The sequence below is a fragment of the Strix uralensis genome, chromosome 4 (assembly GCF_047716275.1).
Source record: "Strix uralensis isolate ZFMK-TIS-50842 chromosome 4, bStrUra1, whole genome shotgun sequence".
NCBI lineage: Eukaryota > Metazoa > Chordata > Aves > Strigiformes > Strigidae > Strix > Strix uralensis.
This window is the reverse complement of record NC_133975.1, coordinates 67,855,323-67,876,643: the sequence shown is the minus strand read 5'-3', so window position 1 is coordinate 67,876,643 and position 21,321 is coordinate 67,855,323. Positions and strand designations below refer to the sequence as shown.

The 21,321-nt window shown below is 39.9% G+C and overlaps 1 protein-coding gene across 50 annotated transcripts in view; it reads right to left on the bottom strand.

Annotated features, from left to right (window-relative positions):
* Nucleotides 1–21,321, bottom strand: part of ANK2 (ankyrin 2) — a 371,495-nt gene that overhangs the window by 84,964 nt on the left and 265,210 nt on the right. For 38 of the 50 annotated variants that reach the window (XM_074867112.1, XM_074867115.1, XM_074867116.1 and 35 more), the window contains 11 exons: nucleotides 18,742–18,840; nucleotides 18,474–18,572; nucleotides 15,847–15,945; nucleotides 14,503–14,700; nucleotides 12,451–12,549; nucleotides 11,782–11,880; nucleotides 10,156–10,353; nucleotides 8,601–8,699; nucleotides 8,395–8,493; nucleotides 5,664–5,762; nucleotides 3,436–3,534 (listed from right to left, as the gene is read on the bottom strand). In XM_074867112.1, coding sequence (XP_074723213.1) covers nucleotides 3,436–3,534; nucleotides 5,664–5,762; nucleotides 8,395–8,493; nucleotides 8,601–8,699; nucleotides 10,156–10,353; nucleotides 11,782–11,880; nucleotides 12,451–12,549; nucleotides 14,503–14,700; nucleotides 15,847–15,945; nucleotides 18,474–18,572; nucleotides 18,742–18,840 — 1,287 coding nt within the window. The remainder of the gene's footprint in view (nucleotides 1–3,435; nucleotides 3,535–5,663; nucleotides 5,763–8,394; nucleotides 8,494–8,600; nucleotides 8,700–10,155; nucleotides 10,354–11,781; nucleotides 11,881–12,450; nucleotides 12,550–14,502; nucleotides 14,701–15,846; nucleotides 15,946–18,473; nucleotides 18,573–18,741; nucleotides 18,841–21,321) is intronic. The other 12 variants (XM_074867155.1, XM_074867157.1, XM_074867113.1 and 9 more) reach the window with 5 other exon arrangements.

Sequence of the window (21,321 nt, the reverse complement as noted above, 5' to 3'; positions counted from 1 at the left end):
ATAAAATAACTGAAAAGTCAGGAAAAAACCCACAAAGGCAGGAGGAGGTGACCAAATTCTGAAGGAAGGGGAAAGAATGGGCCTGCCTAGGAGTCCCAAAAGGTAGTTTTCATATGTCTGCTGTATGACCAAAATTTATTTCAGAAACCTTGGTTCCCAAACTTAGCTTACATCCAAAATCCATTTGCTTAGAACACATAAGTCAAAGGATGTTACAATACTCTAGTCCGCAAGTTACAGGTATAGAGGTAGATCGTATGCTGTCTTTCTATTAGCTTAGATCTGCAGACCCTAGTAACTAATGTTTATTTATCATTATATCAATTTATTCATAAATTAGGTTTTTACAGGCCTCTATATAACAGCAATCTGGTCTTCACCTAAGGCTCTCAGACATTATTCATTATTTACTGAGAAGTAATGATACTTTATTTACTTCTTGATTTTCCCTTCAGTCAGAGAAAATTACTACATAATTTAAGAATTGAAACAAAGTTTGGAAAATAGAATCAAAAGAGTGTGTGTGCGTGTGAGCATGTGTATGTTTCAGAAGAACAAAAAAATCTGTAATGCTATTGCTGGAACACTGAACTCAGCAAGAATCATGAATTCTACACCAGTTTCCAACAGAAGTTGTGAATTAATGTTTTTAAATGAACTTTTAATATAATACTAGATTTTTTTATTGATATGCATATTAGAAATGTCAAATACTCTCAAAATTTAAAATCCATATCTAGTCCCATGAATGGCCCACTTTGAAAATTGCTCAATGTATATTTCTCAAACTCTCTACTGTTTAGTGCCACTGAGAATTCAATTATGTACTTTACTTTAGGCTTCTGTACTTAAGACTTTCATTGTAAGACCAGATTTTCATAGAATGGCATAGAATAATTCAGATATCTAATTCAGGTACATAAACCTGTACATACTTTCAGTGCTTACTTACTCAACAGCAGTATACTGTAAACAACCTCAAAGCTCCTCATATATTCATTTGTCCACAGGAAGACTATGTCTGTTTGTATAAACACCCCAAAACTTAATTGCATAGCAAACCTTTGAAAGTCTAGCTTATTCTGATTTATTTCCTAGTCATCTCTCATCTGTGAGTAAAAATATGTGCACTTTATTCTCCCTATTGCTTTATATTCATGTGGCTCCACTAATAATAAAACTAATGCAAGTAAGAGAAAAATTTGTTCAAAGTTAGACCAAAGGCTTTGGCACTGAAAATCTTTTCCTCATCTCAAGCACCAGTGACTTGAATATCAATAAAGCATCAGCCTGTCTAACATCCTCCATGCATCACTCAGCTACAACCTTACAGAATGAAGTAGCTATGGTGACAGAACCTTTTTTTCAGTGCTAAATGCTGTGTTCTGGTTTGGCAACACCAACCTCACCATCTGGAGAACTTTATTGCAGGGAGTGCCTGTGAGTGCCTGTTATTTATCCCTCCTTTTGAGGACTTGTTCTAAATTATGTTTAATCAACATTCCTCACCATGAACAACACCATCAGAGGTTTATATTCTACATATCCCTAAGGTACAAGATTCCGACAAATTCATAGCTGAAAGATCTGAGTTTATCGAGGGTTCCCACCTGACTTTTAAAAGCAGTGCTTTGTACACAGGCACAGTTCAAGATTTCAGATTTCTCTTATATTACAAGCATTAGAGGTCAACTATGCAAGTAAGATTCAGTATTTGATTCATTCCTAATCCCCAAGCATCTGGTAGAAAAATCCATTACCCTTAAAGTTTAAAGAAACATTTATCCAAAGTAAATAACTCACAGGTGTCTTCTCATAGTGTAATCCCTATTATTACAAAGCATCTAATACTTACATATGACAAGGTACAAAGCTCCACAGTGCAATGCAATGTATGACAGAAAGGAAGTTACAGCTTATATCAGGGCATAAATGGAAAAAATGTGCCAGGACACAGCACAGAGAACAGCAAAGGTGTCATTTGAAGCTAAAAAAGACACTGTGGGAAAGAGCTAAAGTTTCTTGAAAAATTTTACCTAGGTTTTATTTTTCTAAATCTCTGGATAGATACATTTGTGTTTATGTATGCACGTGTGTGATGTGCTACATGAGTAAACGAGAACTCAAAATAAGTAACAAAAACATACAGTTTTTATTGAGAGACTTCTGGAATTATGCTGGAATTCTTTGTCCAAACCTGACTCAGTCTGATCTTTGCAGCTCATTAATAAATTATGGCTCACTCTATTTGTAACCTTATGCCATGTTACTTTTACTCCATCTTCCTCGGTTAATATCAGTGGGACTTGCTGTCAGCACACAACAAAATCAAAATTATTTTCCCATTTCTTTGCAAGTAACTTTGGATCTCTCCTCTTCCTCTAATCCCCTCTCTGACTGAGTAGTGGCATCTTTTAAGTAATCTGTGAATTTTCATGGCTCTGAGCTCCTAAATGACATCTAGATATGATAGGTTTTCTAGACTGCTAATCCTTCTTGCATTTAAAAAAGGGGGGGTGTGTGTGCAAAAAAAAAGAGCATGACCTTACAACAGTGTTTCAAGATAAAATGCAGTAATGGGAATTAAAATTAACTTCTTAAATGATGCACTATTTCTAATATTCTCCCTTCCTACCTGCTAAAACAATTGTAGATGGGAGGTAAAAGTCAAAGAAGAGAAAATCTTCCTGTCCCAGAGTGTCAGAATACATCACTTTTTCCCAGATTAAAGCAACAGTACCACCTTGCTGATGTTCAGCACATACTATTCACAAACCCTGAAATCAAAATACAGACTACCAAGAGCATGGAGGACTGAGAGGACTGAGCACATGAGGGAAGATTCTTTTGTATTTTGGAAAACTGGGATCTACTTGAACTGAAAGTGATTTGAGTGAAAAGACGATTGATACAATTCAGAGCCATCTAGTGAGCATCATTAAGCTTGGCACCACTCCATGGCTGGTACAGTCCAAATGCTGACAAGCTTACTGTGGTGTGCTGCAATGGTTGAGCCTCAGTAGGTGTCAAAAGTGTGGAAACGTAAGGACAGACTGAAAAGGAGAGGTGAAAAGAGAAACAGAGAAACAGGACAGGATCGAAACAACAATGCACAAACTTCTGGAAAGTTTGGGTTTGCAGCTCAGACCCATATCTAGAAAAAAAGTTTCACTCTGCTTTTGAATAGTTGTTTTCCATCTGTATGCCCATAGACGTTACCCAGCTCAGTGAAGTCTGTTGTGTTGCACACACTTCCACATGCTTAAAAGATATACTGTGAAAGCATTGTAGCACTTTTGCAAAACTCCAACAGAAAGGGGGGGGGCTAAAACCCGAAAATAAAAAAAGGAAACACACATGGAGAGTCTGAGGGAAGAAGAGCAAGACAACATTCTGAATAAAGAAGAGAGACATTTTAATGCATCTGCAACTCACAGTTGTGGTGGTAGTAATCTCCTCCGTTACAACCTTCAGCGTATCGACCACTGAGATATATCCCAGACGCCTTGCAATAGCTAAGGCAGTGTTACCATTCTGAAGAGAAAAAAGAGAAGGGGAGAGAGAGAGCGCAATGAGAGGGAGGATTGTGATGTGAACCAATGAGCTCACTCTCAACACTGCATGAGCCAGCATTTCCATCCAAAACAAGGCGCAGCCTAGGAAAATCACTGTTTTTTTACCATTACATCTGACTCTGTCTTTGTAACTTCTTTAAGACTATAGCCCTGATTACCATGGTAACACAACACACTTACATCTGCCTGCTATTCTAAATAAAAAAGTGCTGTATGGTTTAACCCTTCAGTGCTCAGATTTCACTACACAGAATATGTCTTGTCTGCAGAAGTTCATGTTTCATTTTGTATAAATGGCTCTGTATCAGAAATACTCTTCTAAAAAAAAAGTATTTTAAAATGTTACAGTTTCACTTCCAGTTGAAACTGTTAAATCTTTATCAGCTACAATTCCCTCTTCGGAGAATACAAGATTACAGCTTTATTGTCCACGTACACTTTTATTCCCCCTTACAGCAAAAATGTTTGTCCCATAAAAGTACACAAAAGCTAATGATTTAACAAACTCAAAAAAGGCTTGGGGGTGGGGAATTAATTTCCATTTAAATACATTTATTTGCAGTTTAAATGCCCATCATATAGAGATGTGCCATTCATCAAATGGACATTAAAATGACAATTTAGTAAGTATTTAGGCCTATTTATCTCCATTTCATCATTTGGAACATTGGCAGTCCATGGTCTCCGTCTCATTCAACTTGGGGAAGGGAGGAAGTGGCATGTTTCATGATTCTTTGCCAAGAGCTCTACACAGAATTGTTCTATTTCGCACTAAACCAAAGGACACATGCTGGCCTATCAGGGGAATCATGGAAAGCCAATGTACTGCTCTTTGCACTGAAATTATTTCTCTTGTGACACTACTGCACTGTGTGAAGGATATGAGCCTGAGGGCTTCTCTCTACTTCAGTATTGGCTTTGGTTATCTATAATTTAAATTCCTCTGTACTACTCTATCTCAGCAACCCTGAAGCAACACAGTTTGTGTATTAGCAGCACAATATGAACAGATAGAATCTTCACAGCATAAATAATTTGACCGTTACCATCACTTGCACATTAACTGCTCATATCCCACTTCCATATTCCCCTGCCAAATGTTTCAGGTTGAAATTCTCCCTTAATCTCAACCTAGAGGTTGCTATGTGTGGACAAGAACAGATATAGTACCTGAGAAAGCATGCAAACTGTGCAGTAAAGACACATCCTTGAGACCCTGCTTGGATTTGGGTCAGATTTGGGCATGACAGCCCCAACATGAGGACTGAAAGCAAATAAAGAGAGCTTCAGTTGAATATGCCCAATAGTACCTACAGCCCCAGAAGCTGACTACAATCGTCTCCTGCTTGATGATCTGGTGCATAAACTGGTATTTTGGATAACCTCACAGAAGATTATTCAGTGTGATCATTCCAGCACCAAACAGGGTGCCAGTGCTGATTTAAGCATGCACAATGTATGTACATGGAAACCTGATCCACTCTGGGGAATGACACGAGTTTTGGACATTCTGGCTGAATTTTAAAGATTACCCAATTAGAAGTGACTAATAACAACATCAAAATGAAATAGGACAGTTGCATTCCTGCCTGAGAAAGGAGCTGTGCCAGAGACTATTGACAGCCTCTGAGGAGGCATTAACATCAGTGAACTCAGTAAGAACCTGAAGCAGATCCAGTGGATAGAGAGACAGAAATTTGGGTTTATATCTTAAAAAAAAAAAAAAAAAAAAAAAAGCAGCTCGTGTTCTGGGTTCCCCTTAATTTTTACAGAAAAATCCTTATCAAGATATCAATTCATAGACGGAAGCGTTGATGCAGAGGGCAACTGAAAAACACAGCACAGCTAGCTGTGACCAGCCTGACCCTGCAGCTCAGGCATCAGTTTCCCCAGCTCATGTTTAGCTTAGTGCACAATGAGTTAGACCTGAACTACCTTAAGAGGATAAGGAAAAGAAAAGGAAGTTACACATCTGACAACCAGCTGTATGAGGAATACTTTCACCAAAACAAAGGCTTGTTCTCAAGCCCTGAGAAAGAAAAGAACTGTCCAGGGAAACAAGTTCCCACTGGCACTTCCCAGACTTACAGTGGTGATGGCGTTGGGCTTGGCCCCATGCTGGAGAAGAACGTTAATGATGTGAGTGTGGCCTTGTTGAGCAGCTTGGTGAAGAGGGGTATACCCATTCTGTTGTCCACAGTGGTTACGATAAAAGCAAACAAACAAACAAAAACCACCAGTAATTAGATTAGACACTTCGCTTTGCTTCCTTCTGCTCCTTTTGAGACATTTCAAAAAGAAATTATGCCATTAATCAACCCAAAGATAATAAATCTTTAGTAATAATAATACTCCTTCCCCAGATTAATGAAAAGACAAAGGAAGATAATATTTTTATTCACAGATCACCCTTCATCTCACAATATAAGCAATCTCTGGAAAGACAGATAATTCCTCATTTCCTAAACCAGAGGGAGGAATAACAAGGAACAGTAAAGTTAAAGTGGCATGCTAAGGACACAGAATCACAGCTGAGGCAGCGAACATTTTTCTTCTTTTCACATCTTAGTTTTCTATAGAAGCCCGAAGATTTGCCTTTAAAGTATTTGAGCCAATTTAAAAAATATATAAATTTTAACAGCAGCGATTTGAGACTATTTGCTTTTAAAAAGGCCAACAACATAAACCTATTACAAATGTCAATCAATTTTACCTTTACTTTGCCTTCAAAAGGCTTAACCAAGCTCTAATTACACTAAAAAACATGTACACAATGTCTATATTAATAAACACGCTTGACTCCGTATACATATCTCCTCCAGTGATCATTCTAATGTTACACAATACAGAAACATAATCAAAGTGTACTTCAGCCAGTTGATCTGAGATGGTATTGTGAAAGTCCAGTCAGGCAATTAATTTACAAAATTATTTGCAATTGGCTTTGAAAGCAAGCAGAGAATAAACTGGAAAAAAACACCAAGTTGATCTCACTGTACACGTATGTAAAGCCTGAGGGCAGGCTCTGAAAGACACGCTCTGAGAGTTATCTCTTTTGCAAACGAATAGATGCAAGTAATGCTTTGTACTACTAATTAAATAGTGATAGTTCAGAACTGTTACAATTCTTATATTTACAGTATACATGAATGGACTACTAAGAAATCGAAGGAGGATTTTACTGTAGGTTGTAGTGCAAAGCAAATTCACTGTCTTTAGTTAAGTATTAGTGCAGTCCTTCAAAAACAGAGTTCAGCCATATCATTTTTCACAGAGATGACACAAAGCATCGTGCAGGCTTTCTCTAGTTAAAGACCAAGCTGCAATAGAGGTTACTTATTCTTTAACATGCCTACCCTGAATCTAGCCAGGATGAAGTTGCTCTTTAAACTGAGTCCACAGTACCAGCTGACAGACTGCCAGTATTTTTATTGGTCCCTAGGTTGAGATTTTGAAGAACCACTGGCCCATACTCATACAAACTTGCTGACTTCAATAAAATTGTTCTAAATAAGTTAAATAGCTGGGGAAACGGCATTGGAATCTGGCCCAGTGGCCCCTTAAGACTTAGAGTAAGACCTAATACTAAAGACACAAGTATGTCTGTCCTTTTAGCTCATCTCCAAATAAATACCTCAGCTGAATGTCTTGGCAGCTATCATTTGGATCCTGCTAGTGTCTGCTTTATTAATTCTTATCAGCTGTTTTTCTAGTAGTGTTGCCTGTTCTTTTGGAAACCCTGGTTTTTGCCCATTGATTTTGGGTGATCTCATGAGGGATGGGCCAGCATCTTTTATTTATTTACTTTGCTGTTTCTTACAACATTGAGCTGTGAGCACTGTGATGAAATAGTGCTACTCTGAGAAAGGAATCCATCCCATAGGTTGCAGATGGGGACAGAGGAGCTGGCCAGAGGGACCAGCAGACCACAAGCCTGTGATTTTGATTTAGTATTTGTAAGATACAGTATGTCACTAGAAATATCAATGGACTTCTTCATGCTGATCCCAAAACAGGCAATGTGAAGCTAGTAGCTAGCCTGAAGCTATTGCCTGAAGCCAGCTTTAACTAAGCTGAATCCCTGAAGCTCCCAAGTTAGCCTTCTTCCTGATAAGGGTGATGCGATGGTTTCTGGGATGCAACACACTGTTGCTGTCACCAGAACCTCTCTGTGTATACTCAGGAGATACACAATTCTTGCTACAAAATGCATCACAATCAGGTGTTGTGCCCACCAGTTTATACTAGAAGAAACTGCTGAAGTCAGTAGAATTCATTCAAGACTTTGGTTATAGGCAGTCAGGTCCATTTCAGTATAACTGGTCAGTAACAGTGTTCCCGGATTCCCCTCAAAAAAAACCCCAAAGCTGTCATCAGTAAACTGCATTCCTCCATCACAGCTGCTTCCTCTCCCAAAGTCATACCACCCACACTTTGATCAGCAATAATTCCTCCCACTCTTCCCCCAGCAGACTGGAGAGAACCTGGCATCACCCTCAGAGTGTCTGAATTGTTACTTACTAGTTTAGCAGCACACCGGTATTACATTGGTGTAAACCATGTGTAAATAAGAAAAAAAAAAATATCAGTAAAACTGATTCTCTTATCTCCTTCTTTCATACACCCAAATAGTTACCTGACTTTTCTTTTGTGAACAATACACAATGAGATGTAGTAGAGAGAAGTGATTCCACTACAGCCACGAATCACCATATGTTGACACATACCACGCAGCAACTACAGTTTCCTAGTGAAAAGGCACTATGGTATGTATTATAAATACATAAATAAAGAGCAAAACCAATGAAAAATTCTTTACCTTTGTTTTAGCATTGACATTTGCTCCCTGCTTGAGAAGAAAATTCACCATTTTGATGTTTCCATAGTGACATGCCACAATTAAAGGTGTATAACCAAGCTACAATAAGAGAACAAAGAAGTAAAACTGCAAGCTCAGTGGAACATTCCTTTTACAATGGTAGCATCCTTTGGCGCACTGAAGACAGTAGCCACTCCATGATTTACCTTTGTCTGAGCATCTTGGTTTGCACCGTGTTTTGTGAGTATTTCAGCTACATTCACTTTATCCTCTTGAGCTGCAAGGTGTAAGGATGTCAGTCCCGTCTGGAGGTAGAATATACAAAATAAATAAATAAAGATAAAAGTAAGAATCAAACTTATTTTACTTGAGGGAAGAAATCTAGACTTTCCCGCTTTCTCATCTTTAAAAGATTAAGAGATCCTAACTATAGCCTTTAAGTATGGGTGATTTTTTTTTTAAACAAAGCAGAGCTGATGTTTCTCCTGTTCCGGCTGACAAACAGCTCCAAAGCAATTACATCACCATAACCACAGTGTAAAACTTTCAGGCATCAATGATCACACTCCGATTGTATACAATAATGTCACTTGGGAAGCTGAGGAGCCCATTAATAAATTAGGGAAGCACAGTGAATGTGCTTCCCACTCCTCAGACAGGAAAGGGAACCTTGACAACTGCAGGCACGAGTCAGAATGAAGAAAATAACTCCAGAAATAGATCCCATTCAAAGATGCCAAGGCAATGGATGCAGCCTTTAAAAACTCCCTGTGATCACGCACATAGTGCTTCCCTGTGAACAAGGCAGGGAACAAATTTTCTAAGAGAAATGAAGAGCATCTTGTCTCTCATTGGTTAGGTAGTGTAATACATTAATGCCAGACAGTGAGAGACTTGAGCCTTCTATTTTGTCTTGTATGAACAAAAGCTGCAGGCTTTCAACTTGAATTAAATAAGACTTACATATATGCCTGGATATATCTGGTGACCAACGAAGATCTACAGTAACAGGGGTTTTTTGAGGAACTTTTTTTCTATGAAAAAGCTGTCATGTACAATAATTTTAAAAAAATAAAAGAAATTGGAAAGGTCCTCCATAGGATTTTTCTCACTCACTACTCCACTAATAATGTTGTTTTGTTATTTGCCAGACACAGCCAATTTCTTCCACTTTGAAAGAGGGCTGAAGGGTAAATATATGAGGAGAAGCACCTTTGCTGGCAAGAGCACTGAACTGGAGCTCTTAGATTTCTGATACATGTTGTTAATCTACCCATGAACCCACAGACTCCAGAATTTTACATTCCTCTTTCTTTGCATCTAATGTAAAAACTTCAGGAGCATATGCACCTGAGAGATGACAAGGTTGCAGCACAACAAAAATACTGCAGTCCTGCCTTCCTGAACACTCAGAAACAATTTTCTCTTGTTCTGCCTTTCCTCCTGTAACCTCTCTATCAGCGCCAGGTGTTACATCATTTTCCTCCGGTCACGGCAACAGCTGCAGCTCCTCCTGTGCCTTACCTAGTACAGCTATTAATTACATGATATAAGTTAACTGGTCAATCCATCTGCCAGTCCTAGATACCCTCTTCTTGTTTTTACTGCTCACCCACCTGTTGTCACTTCTGCAGACTCACAAATATGTATATAAGGAAGCGAAGCTGAGAATTCCTGACAACGTGACATCATTTCCACACTGCACTTTGCATCTTACCAGATACTCCCACGCACAGTAGTTTGTCTCCAGTTGCGAGTTACCTTTGTTGCCACATGGATATTGGATCCTTTCTCCAAAAGCAAGGTCACCATGTCAGTGTGACCTTCTTGGGAGGCCAAATGAAGTGGGGTGACTCCCTGCTTGGTCAAAATGTTGGTCTCAGCCCCATAGTTCAATAGAGTGGTAGCTATCTGCATCTGATTTTTCTTGGCAGCAATATGCAGAGGAGTGTATCCATTCTAATACCAGTCAGAAAACAAAATGAGAATAAAATAAACACAACAGCCATGTAAGCCTAAGAATTCAGACACCATAAAACAGTATTATTTTATGTTACCCCTTATTATTACACATGAGAGTTCATTAAATTTTCAAGGCCACACATTTCCCAGCTGTTGTGTTGCTTTGCCTGTCTGTTAATTTCACCATCAAAACTAGAACAAAGCCAGCCCTCACTAGGGTGGGCAGCACTGTTCAGCTGATACCTTCAAATTATCCCAAGTTTGACACCTACATTTCAAATAACCTATGTTGTAAATATTCACTTTTGACTGATGAGTGACATTCTCTGCAATGAGTGATGGGTGCACACTCTTCATTGCATTATGCTTGCTCGGAGTGTGTGGGCAGAGGTGTGTTTGCATACGGAATTTTGATACATGTGTCAGTCACGGCACTGGCTGGAAACAGCAATAGGGAAGAATGTGTTTCTGATCAAATTAACCATTTAAGCAAAGCAGAACAGCATTGATGGTACTTTCTGGCAATAAGACAACTTCCCACCTTTAATTGCTTTGTAATGCACTGTCGAGGGAAATTTTGAGTTACAGCAGACAGTCCCTCTGGAGGTGTTCTGTTGGTCGGCCTGTGTTTTTTTTAAGAGGGAGCTTTACCAAACAATACTACTGCAACTGTAGCTTTTGCTGCTCTCCATGCACCACAATGGAAACAACAGCTCTGATACAATCACTTAACAGGCCACGTTTTTTGGCAGCATATAAAAGAGCAGCCTCACATGGGGCAGAACATTCTGACATCAGCACCAATTTGCTTGTTATTTTCCCCTTTTAGTAGCCTTTGCCTAACATAGTGATATCATGACACTGTTCCTAACCCTGGAATGAATCATCTGTATGTGTGGTCAGCATATACACATAATTTTTAATATTACACAATACTGAAGTGACTTCCAGCTATGACTAAAGCTCACAAACATAAAAATGGGCTGAGACACACACAATCATATATACATACACATACATATATACACATATGTGTTTCTTCTTTTTCAACGAAGGTCTGAGAGCGCTGTACACTAATTTAGGTTGGGGGTCATCCAGCCAGGGCCAACTTCCCGCTGTTGACCTCCACACAGCTCAGTGACTCACCTAGTCACACCGTCACCACCTCCAAGGCCCCTACAACCCCTCCAGACAGCCCGTTCCGTCATCTGACCGCCCACACCCCGGGGATTATTTTATTTCTTTATATTGAACAGACCATTCCCCACACTGCAGCGCGTGTACATGGCCCTGAGACACTGCCTGGCGCCATCCCCATGCCTCCCAGGCAGGCTCAGCATGGCAGCACGCCCGCAGCCAGGTAGGAAAGGTGGAGGCTGGGCTGCCCTCCTGCAAGAGTCCCTCAGGCGGGCGGCGGGAGCTCACCTTGGCGGTCGCATGGGGCGAGGCACCCTTCTCCAGCAGCAGCAGTGCCACCTTCTCGTTGTCGTAATGGGCCGCCACGTGGAGGGGGGTGAGGCCATTCTGTAAGGGTGGTTATGGCGTTAGGAGTGCGGGGGGCGGACGCGTTACAGAGCCGTTAGTGTGTGAGGTGGCCGGCGCCGTGCATGAGGTGACCGGCATGTGGCAAGGCCACAGCAGGCAGCCGGCCATTAGCGGGAGAGAAGCGGTGGAGGAGGGTGGATCTGGGCAGCCTGGCTGTTTGAGGCCGCAAGCCTGGTTTGCCGTCTCCCCAGAGCCTGCGCTAAGGAATTCCCGCAGCAATGGGGAAAACTGGGCCTTGCCCCTGTGTTTATCCATTCGGATTTTGACAGTTGGGACAGCTTAATGGAACTGGTGCTTCCTGAGCCACAGAAACAGATCTGCCCTCAGAGCTGCACGCACTGTGCCCTCCTGCCAGGGATACCAAACCCACACACTCGGTAGCGCCAGTCCCACAACTAGCACCTCATAGCCATCACCCTGGCGGGAATGCCACCCTAACACAGCCAAAGCCACCATGTGAAAGCAGCTGCAGCCTTCTCTCATGTGCACAGTTCTTTCCTAAGGAAGGACCTAAAATGCTGCTGACTATTTTTTCTTTCTTGTCAGTACCTTGCCAGCTGAATCAGGAGAGGCACGACGCTGCAGCAGGAGTTTTGCCACTTCCAGGCTCCCATATTTGGCCGCCACATGCAACGGTGTGAATCCCTTCTGAAAAATTTCAGGAGATAAAAAGCATACATTTGCATTAAAGGTCATGCTGACATTTCACTTTTAAGAACTACGTATTAAGTGCTTACTCTTCAACCTATATTCTAGCTTGCAGAATCAGCAGCTGTTCCTAGAAAGAGCATCTTCTCTTGAAAGCACTTTGAGAAGCATGAAAAACTTTCCCTTTTATTATTCTTCCCTATGTATGTGCTGTCAGGCTAATACAGACTCTACTAGCAACATACACTCTGTGTGTGGGCAATGAAGGCACTTGTTCAAATTTCTACTCCAAACCAGCTGCATTTTTTAGTTTCATGATAACAGCTTTAGAAATATTTCCTATATCAATTGTTGCCAGTAACAATGAAACATCAACTAAATTCAGTGAGAAAAGCTCCAAACTTCATACTTCTCCTTTAGAGTTTGCTGAAGAATGATATATATTTGGACTCATGTATTCATACAGCCACCAAGTTCTGCTGCAGCCTCTGAACTGCAACTAAAAAAAGTCATGCCTGCCTCAACAGCAATGCTTTTGGAAATACATTGTGGCAAGACTAAAAATCTTGTCTTTTTAAATAAAAAGAGTCCTTCTCTATTTGTTTTAATAATACTTGTCAGTACAACACAGGTGTAAGGTCTATATCAAACTAACATGCTCTTTGCCTGTTCTTTTCAATTGAAAAAACACGTTGATAAGGGAAACAAACTCACGGATGCAGGACAGTAGGTGGCAGACTGTACCGCTGCCCTGACAGTAATACCCAGGAGCTACAATGAATGACCTATTTGCCTGACACATAAGTGATGTGTAAAGTTTATTATCATTATCATCTTATTCCATTAATTCCGCATCAAAAAGAGTTTGTGTCAGGCAATCTCAAACATTTCCAGTTCATGAATCACAGGTTTGTAGCGAGATTATCTAGTGGACTACATCTTCTCCTATTCATACTTATAGAATGTTCCTGCAGTACTAAAGCAATTGCCATAAAGCAATATGGGAAATTAGGAAAGTATTTAGTGTATTTTTAGCCATTTTAATGTGATTTAACAGCTGGATAAAAGGAGAACAGCAAGCATTCCTAGTAATCCGTGGATCATAATTTGAAAATTGCTGGTTTAGTCTTCTAAACCCTGGAAGACAACGTTTTAAGCTCCAGCTGTAAATCAGGGATACTTTTTTAAAACCTAAAATAACAGTGAGAATTAAGTGATTCTCACTTAAACACATGTGATAAATTTGGAAAAGATATCTTGGCACATAATTCTATCCACAGCTATCTATTTTCTTACGTATTCATCACTCTGTTAGGAATCTATCGGTAAACATTTCTGGCTAACAAACCAATAATTATTCTGCAAACTATTTCTTTTATAACCCCAGACAAAATGGCCTATTGTGTCATATGACACCTCATTTATAGAACCACTGAAAATAGATTCAGCATTAGATGCACTGGACAGATGCTGACTTGTATGTTTTAGGAACATTCCTTTCAGCTAGCACATACAAGAATTATTTTACTATTTAAATAAACAAGGTACTGAAGACTAAGCAGGCCTGTTCATTAAAAAAAAAAAAAAAGTGTCATCATCATCCCCTTTTCTTTTTTCAAAATTTTGGCCAAAACATAACACAATGGGAAAGAGAGAAACAAAGACTTTGTGTACATTTTAAACCTGCTGGGACCGTGTATTTATCATGGTCTGCATTTGGCTCCAGCAGGAGCCAAACTCCCAACTTTAGATGACAGCAAAATATGTCAAAATTTGATTAACTTCTGATACATTACTTCAGTCTATTGGATCACTGTTGATTAAGTAAGAACAAAAGAAAAGACCAAAACTAATTCAATTTCTGAGTGTGAAAGTACATTCCTCATGGAGCAGGTGTGCGCTGGCATGCACTGCCTGTGCTACTGGAATACAGATGTAAGCATTTTGTCTTACTTTGGTGGACATAGAGTGCGAGGCACCTGCCTCCAGGAGAACTGATGCGACATCAACTTGTCCCTCTCTGGCAGAGATGTGCAGTGGAGTGTACCCATTAGTTGTTGCAGCATCAGGGTGGGCCATGTGCTGTAGCAGAAGCTGGACGATCTCCGTTTTACCCAAGCGAGAAGCAATGTGCAATGGAGTCTGTTCTTCCTACAACTCAAATCAAGTAGATAATTAGCACAGATAGAACCACCCTGAACACAATAATCTAGCTGATCCCAAGAGATCTATCTATGAATTTGTCTTGCAAAAATTATAGGAAGTAATAGTACAAAAAAAGGCAGTAACAGAGGGCTCACGGGTTAATTTTTGTGATCAGCTTCAGCAATGTCTTATTAGAACATAGAGAACTGAAGAAAAACATTGGTTTTTCCTTTTATCGGGCAGATAGCACACCTCACTCTGAGCATCACTTGCTCCCCTTTGTGTTCTTAATTTGCCTTACAACAGCTGCACCTTGCTCTACAAACAGTCCCTTTTAGCTTCAAAATCTGGCACTAACCGCTATCAGAACCTCTGATGTTTGGTGTTAGGACATGGCTGTGCACCTCCTTGCTCAGACAGAACAGCTATTGCTGGTCTGAGTCAGGCACACTGTACTGGGTCTAGCTGGGATGGAGTTAATTTTCATCACAGCAGCCTGTGTGGTGCTCTGTTTTAGATTTCTGACCAAGACAGCGTTGATAACATACCAGCATTTTAGCTATTACTGAACAGTGCTTACACAGCGCTAAGGCTTTCTTCATTTATCCCTCTGTCCTCCCCCGGGCACAGGCTGGGGGTGGGCAAGAGGTTGGAAGGGGACACAGCCAGGACAGCTGGCCCGAATTGACCGAAGAGATAATCCATACCATATTACGTCATGTTCAGCAATAAAACTAGGGGGTGAGTTTTTCCGAGCTGTTGCTTTGAGACTGGCTGGGCATCGATCTGCTTGTGGGAGGTAGTGAGTGATTGCCTTTACATCACTTGTGAGAAGGAGGGGTTGGTTTGGGGGGGATTTTTTCTTTCTCCTTCACCTCTTAAACTGTCTTTATCACAACCCAAGAGATTTTCTTGCTTTGCACTCTTCCAGTTCTCTCCCCAGTCCTGCTGCAGGGGCAGTAAGGAAACGACTGTGCGGGGCTGAGCTGCCAGTCAGGGTCAGCCCAGGTTAGTGTTTTCAGAATTGGTTTTAGATGTGCTTAATATTGAATCAACTGATCAAATAAAAATGAAATTGGTCCTCCCTAGATCCTCTGCTTCAGCTGTTTTTGAGTAAGCAAAGGCAAAAAAAATTGTAAGCAGAACACCTACCCTGGCTCGGGCATCAACCAGGGCCCCATTTCTCAGGAGGCAGCGAACTACTTCCACCTGCCCAGCACGTGCTGCCATGTGCAACGCAGTTTCTCCACGCTGTAGAAAAGCAAAAGCGTTTCAGTGTCCTCAACTTTCACGAAGAAACAGAGCTCCGATGGTGTAAATTCCACCCACATCAACTCGTGCAGAGACCTCCCTTGCTGCCAGCTGAGAATCTGGCTTCAGACCCGGTAAGAGGCAGTTCAGAAGGGTGCATGCATACGTGTTGCTGGGCCTGGGTACACTTCAGTTTGCAAACCTGGTGATCCCAGACAAATATAATCTCACTACAGAGGGTCAGAATGAAAATCCTGGTTTATAGAAAATTCTCCCGTATAGACTCCCCTGGTCACATATGTTCCTCAGTTTCTACATAACAGTGCATCAGCTTGTGTATTGCACAGGAGATAAGAGTATATTGAGCCTGTCTCTCTCTAAGGATTGTGAGGCACATAAGCCTCAAGATGGAAGGGGATTTTTTTTCCAGATGGTCTCTTCCTGCACACTGTGTGGAACTGGCAGCATTAAAACGCCTTGCAGTGGCTGTGCACAACTGAGCCAGCATATGAAATCTGTAAAATCTGTGCTCAGCAGCGTGGCTTTATCTGCAGGCTATAGAATGAATCTTCTTTCAAGCCTTTTGTAGCCCACAGAATTTGAAGGAGAATATGAAATTTTGGAAAGTGGACTGATGTGGAATTTCAGATCAGGATCATGAAGTATGGATGATACTTTCAAAGCATTTACATTTTGCATAGGTTTGTCAAGGAATACTGAAAGCAAGTATTCCTTGATAATGGCATTACTAGCTTAATTTTGCTCTGTCCAACACTGTGTGAGTGCACTGTCCTAAAGTGGACTAAAACAGTCCCTGGTACCTGGTACATTAGGAACTGGGACAGTTCCGCAACCAGGAGCTTTGTATTTGATATGTTATGACAACACAGCAGGACTGATCACTTCTTTGTCTTAATTGTTCTTTCTCCTTACTCTAAAGCTAGAGTATATTCTGTTGTAAGGCTTTTACCCCCACAACTATCAAGTTAAACTGTAAAACTGCCAAAATGAACACTCCGGTCAAGATCTTCTGCATCAGAATCAGGAATCATGTCTTCTTGTCCTTCATCTAGATGTAGGAAAAGCAGCAGCCTGAGCCTGCCTACTATTATGAACTTCTAATCAAAGCAAACACTCTTCACCAGGAGTCAATGTATCTTGTCATTTTTAAATTAACATTGTATTACCAGTTGTGATTAGTAAGTAGGCAACAAATAAAATCCCACAGCCCTAGCTACAAATCTTAATAGAGAATTTCATCTATATAAACTTTATTACTCAAAGAATGAACTGTTTAAAATGTGAATAAGGTTTATGTTTCACACACTCTAAAGATTAAATTTCTATAAAGACCCTTTTGTACTTGAATTAGCAAAGCAATTTAGCTTTTGGAAACAGTTAGCAATTCAACAGGGAATTTCAGCTTACCAAGTGAAAGCCAAGACACCTGTGTAGCATAAATTGTAAAGTGTTAAACTTTGCCCATAAATGTCTGGTAACACAATACTTTTAATTGCTTCCACGAGAATTTCTTGTTGGCTCTCATATCATCAATAAAGTTTTTATATAAAGATTACTTCTATAAAAATGTATGAAAGCAGTATGAGACTGTGTCAAGAAAAGTCTGTTCTAATGATTCAAGCAAACAACTCCGTGCTCAACGTTTTTACTAGGCTCCATGTAAAATTTTCCTAACAGAAAAACTGATGAGTCCAGTGTACCCGGATTACTTAATTTTTGTTGTTTTGATGTTGGGAACATTTATCTGTAACATTATTTACTGGCAAAAAGCTGCGTTCAAAGTGCAGGCAGTCATAAGTTGAATATTTGTTTATACTGACAAATTCAAACAGTAAGATATCTGTGAAATACAGCTCAGAAAACTATCATGTTCTTTTTTGTAGTTATTCTTCTTGGTAACTAGGCTATTGGTATACAAACACTGATTTCTGTGGTAAGTCAGGTTCTGCATTTTGTGTTACCTCCCAAAGGTCACATTTTCTAGATTTAAGCATGTTCTTTCGAAAGGCACCAGATCCTGGAATTTCCTGTTTAAAATGAACATCTTGAGTTTAACATTTTTATTTTTTGTTTAATTGTTAGGTTTTAAGCATTTTATACCCTTTCACTCATACAAATGACACAATTTCATGGCAGACAGTGAAGCTACGCAAGCAGAAATTAGAGCCATTTGGACTTAAATTTCATCCTTCAGAATGGAAACACAGTCTTCCCTGTGACTTGGCTTGTTATCAGTTTTGGATGTATTTGGTGAGCCTTGTCTGTTTCTAAGGGAAACTTTACCTACTCAAGCATTGTTGAAGAATACATGAAACCACAGATGGTTTATAATGCATATACAATTACCACTGTCCTCTCTTCACTCAAGGTGCTAGAATAATTTGTCCTAAAATGCAATAAAGTCATAAAGTATCATTAAAATGTGACCTTTGGTTGAGCTACATGGTAGGCCAGACCCTTTTCAGAGGAGGTATTGCACAGATGATTCTAGTCAAAGCCATACTCACAATGTTAGTGACATCGGGAGAAGCTCCGTTCTGCAGCAGAAGGAGGACTATGTTCAAGTGGCCCATAAATGCAGCCACATGTATTGGTGTGAGGCCCGACTGCGAAACAAAGCAAGAGCAGTTTTACTCCTCTGCACGGGCATAGGGAAGGGGCTTCTTCGTTTAAATAAAACATAAGTGAAAGTGAGGCATGATAGGAGAGAGAAAAAAGAAGCAAAAAGGAAGAGAGAAAAGGAATGTTTCTTCAGGACATGAAGCATTTTTCTACCTCTGTTATAGCCTGGATTGAAGCCCCATATTTCACCAGGAGTTCCATGACTTTGATGCGATTTTTCTTGCAGGCAATGTGCAGTGGAGTAAAACCATTCTGTGCAAAAGACAGTCATGTTAGTTAAAAACATGCAGCTACACTTTCCACACAGCTCCATGCTGGCACACTGGGAGCACAAGTGTTAGAGTACCAGAAGCAATTGTTCTTAAGCACAACAGGTTACGAATTAGACATCTCCCAGTAGACTGAGGCACAATAAAGCAGTGGCGCTGCTTCGTTCCCTGGCAGTGGAGAGAAACTGAACTTCCACCCCCAAAAACCAAATACAGAAATGCCTGTTCTGACTTTCAAGTGTATGCATGTGCACATGTATGCATGTGGTTCCGAAGGTTGCACACATGTATATGTTAGGACAACTTAAAGTGGTTCCCAAGATTGCCTGACACAAGGAAAATGTAAGAAATTATCACCTTGAAATCAGTTAATGTCTTTTGAAATGAATAAAGCATATTCTTTATATTTTTTCCTCTTTAGGAAAAGATTATTTCACAATACAGAGTGTTCACTCTTAAAGTATCTGTGGGCCCCCTTCCTTTATTCCTGCTCTGCTGAGTCATAAAGCATTGTAAACCAGGTATCAGCCCTCATCTGGATTGAAATTAAATGGGGCAGGAACAGGAAGGGGTTGGGAAGTGAACATCTTAAATCAAGATTGCAACCTAGCATTTTGTATTGTGAGACAACAGTTTTAACGTTGTGCGTACCATCAGCACATATTCATTTCTTTGGAAATGCTCATTCAGTAAGATTGGGGCCCAAATCAAAGCATGTCTTCATACGCTATACCGTAATACATGTTTTGACTTCAGGCTTTTTTTATGTACTGTTATAGTTAATGCATGTTAAGTGTGTGCCTAAAGCTAAGCAAACACATTATTCACCATATGTGAACATTTTAGTGAAAAGCACAGGTAACATTTTTAGATAATGTTGAAAAACTGCTATATTTTCTAATGAAAAGGATCAGTATTGCTAAACAATCAACTAGCAGTAAACAGAACTTATCAATGAAATCTTAGCTCATGGAAAGAGGCATGTGACATTATTCCACAGTCAGCTTCTGTTAAGGGAAATGTTAATTACTAGCTGATTTGAAGGTGCTTTAAAGCATATACAAATTGAAAAAGCTAACAGCTCATATAGTGCTTGTATCCCCACATAATTTTGCAAACATTAACAATTTTTTTTTAAATCTAGCTGAAAATGAATTATTTGTAAAATTTATTCCATCACAGGATTCTGCTGAATATCATTATTACCATTAGCCTCTCCAATTCCTAAAGAAGGAATCAAAACCATTAGATATTTTACCTCTTGTACAACATGTCTCTATATTTCATTGGGAGTTTCCCTGTTTCAGAAGTTTCCATATTTTCACCTAATTTTACTGCCTGAGTTGAGTTAATTTTTCTACTTCTATTTAAGTGAGGAACAGTTTGATGGGGGAGAGGAGAAGGCAGAAAAAATGTATCACTAACAGAAATTATAAGCATCATTTAATATACTAAATACTAAAAACAAGCCAGAGGCAACAATTCCCTGATGGGAGAGGAAACAAGAGAGAGGGAAAAAAACAGCCTGGAGGAAGAGAACAGAGAGGCAGTGGCCTGAGGGTGTTCTCCTTCAATTTCAGAGGTTTCTCTGGGACGGAACAGGAGGAACAGAAGGTATATTTCTGGTCATGGAAGGAAAGAAAGAAGATGGGGGGCTAATATATAATGCGTATGTGTGGGTAGCTGAGGAAAGTACAGCTAATCAAAAGACTGGCAAGAAAAACAAGAAAGGATGAAAACAGCATTGAAAAAGATCAACCAAGTGAACATGATACTGAGTAAGACAAAACAAGAAAAGCGTAAGAAAAGGAGGCAAGACGGGTTATGGGATTTGCTGGTATAGAGAGACCAAGAAAAATAAGAGGGTAGAAGAAAATTGCATCAATAAAAAGTCAGTTCCAAGGAAGTAAGGGATAGCGGAAGCCTTCAGAGAAAAACTTGGTCATACAGAAGGCAAGAAGCTGGAGAAGACATCAGAGTGGCCTGCAGTGGAAGTTCTGTGGAGGCACTGAATACAGCAGGCAATGCCAGACTTCTTGCCATGCAGAAGCATCTCAAGTGTTCACAGTCTCTTTCCTTCTCCCACTGGGTGTAATATAATGGTATTTTAACTTCCATCCAGCTAACCATTCATGGGGACACTTCCTATTAGAGAAAATTGAAATCTTGTCTGGGTTTGGAGAGATTAAAGACTCTTGAAAGCTTTATATGTTCCCAGAGCCAAATGTAATGTTTTTCTCTCAGTTAGGGGATACTGGTCTGATCAGTAACTAAAAGGAATCATACCTGTTTTCCTTTAAGTATCAGAAGAACTGTTTTTTGAAAAGGAAGAAAAATGGCACCTAACGGAAGGGAATGTCATAATGTGATAAATACAGAAATATTAACTTTTTAATATATATTTTTTCCATGCTAATTAACTTACAGAGGCAGTTGAAAGCTTAGAAATTATTTGTGCATCATA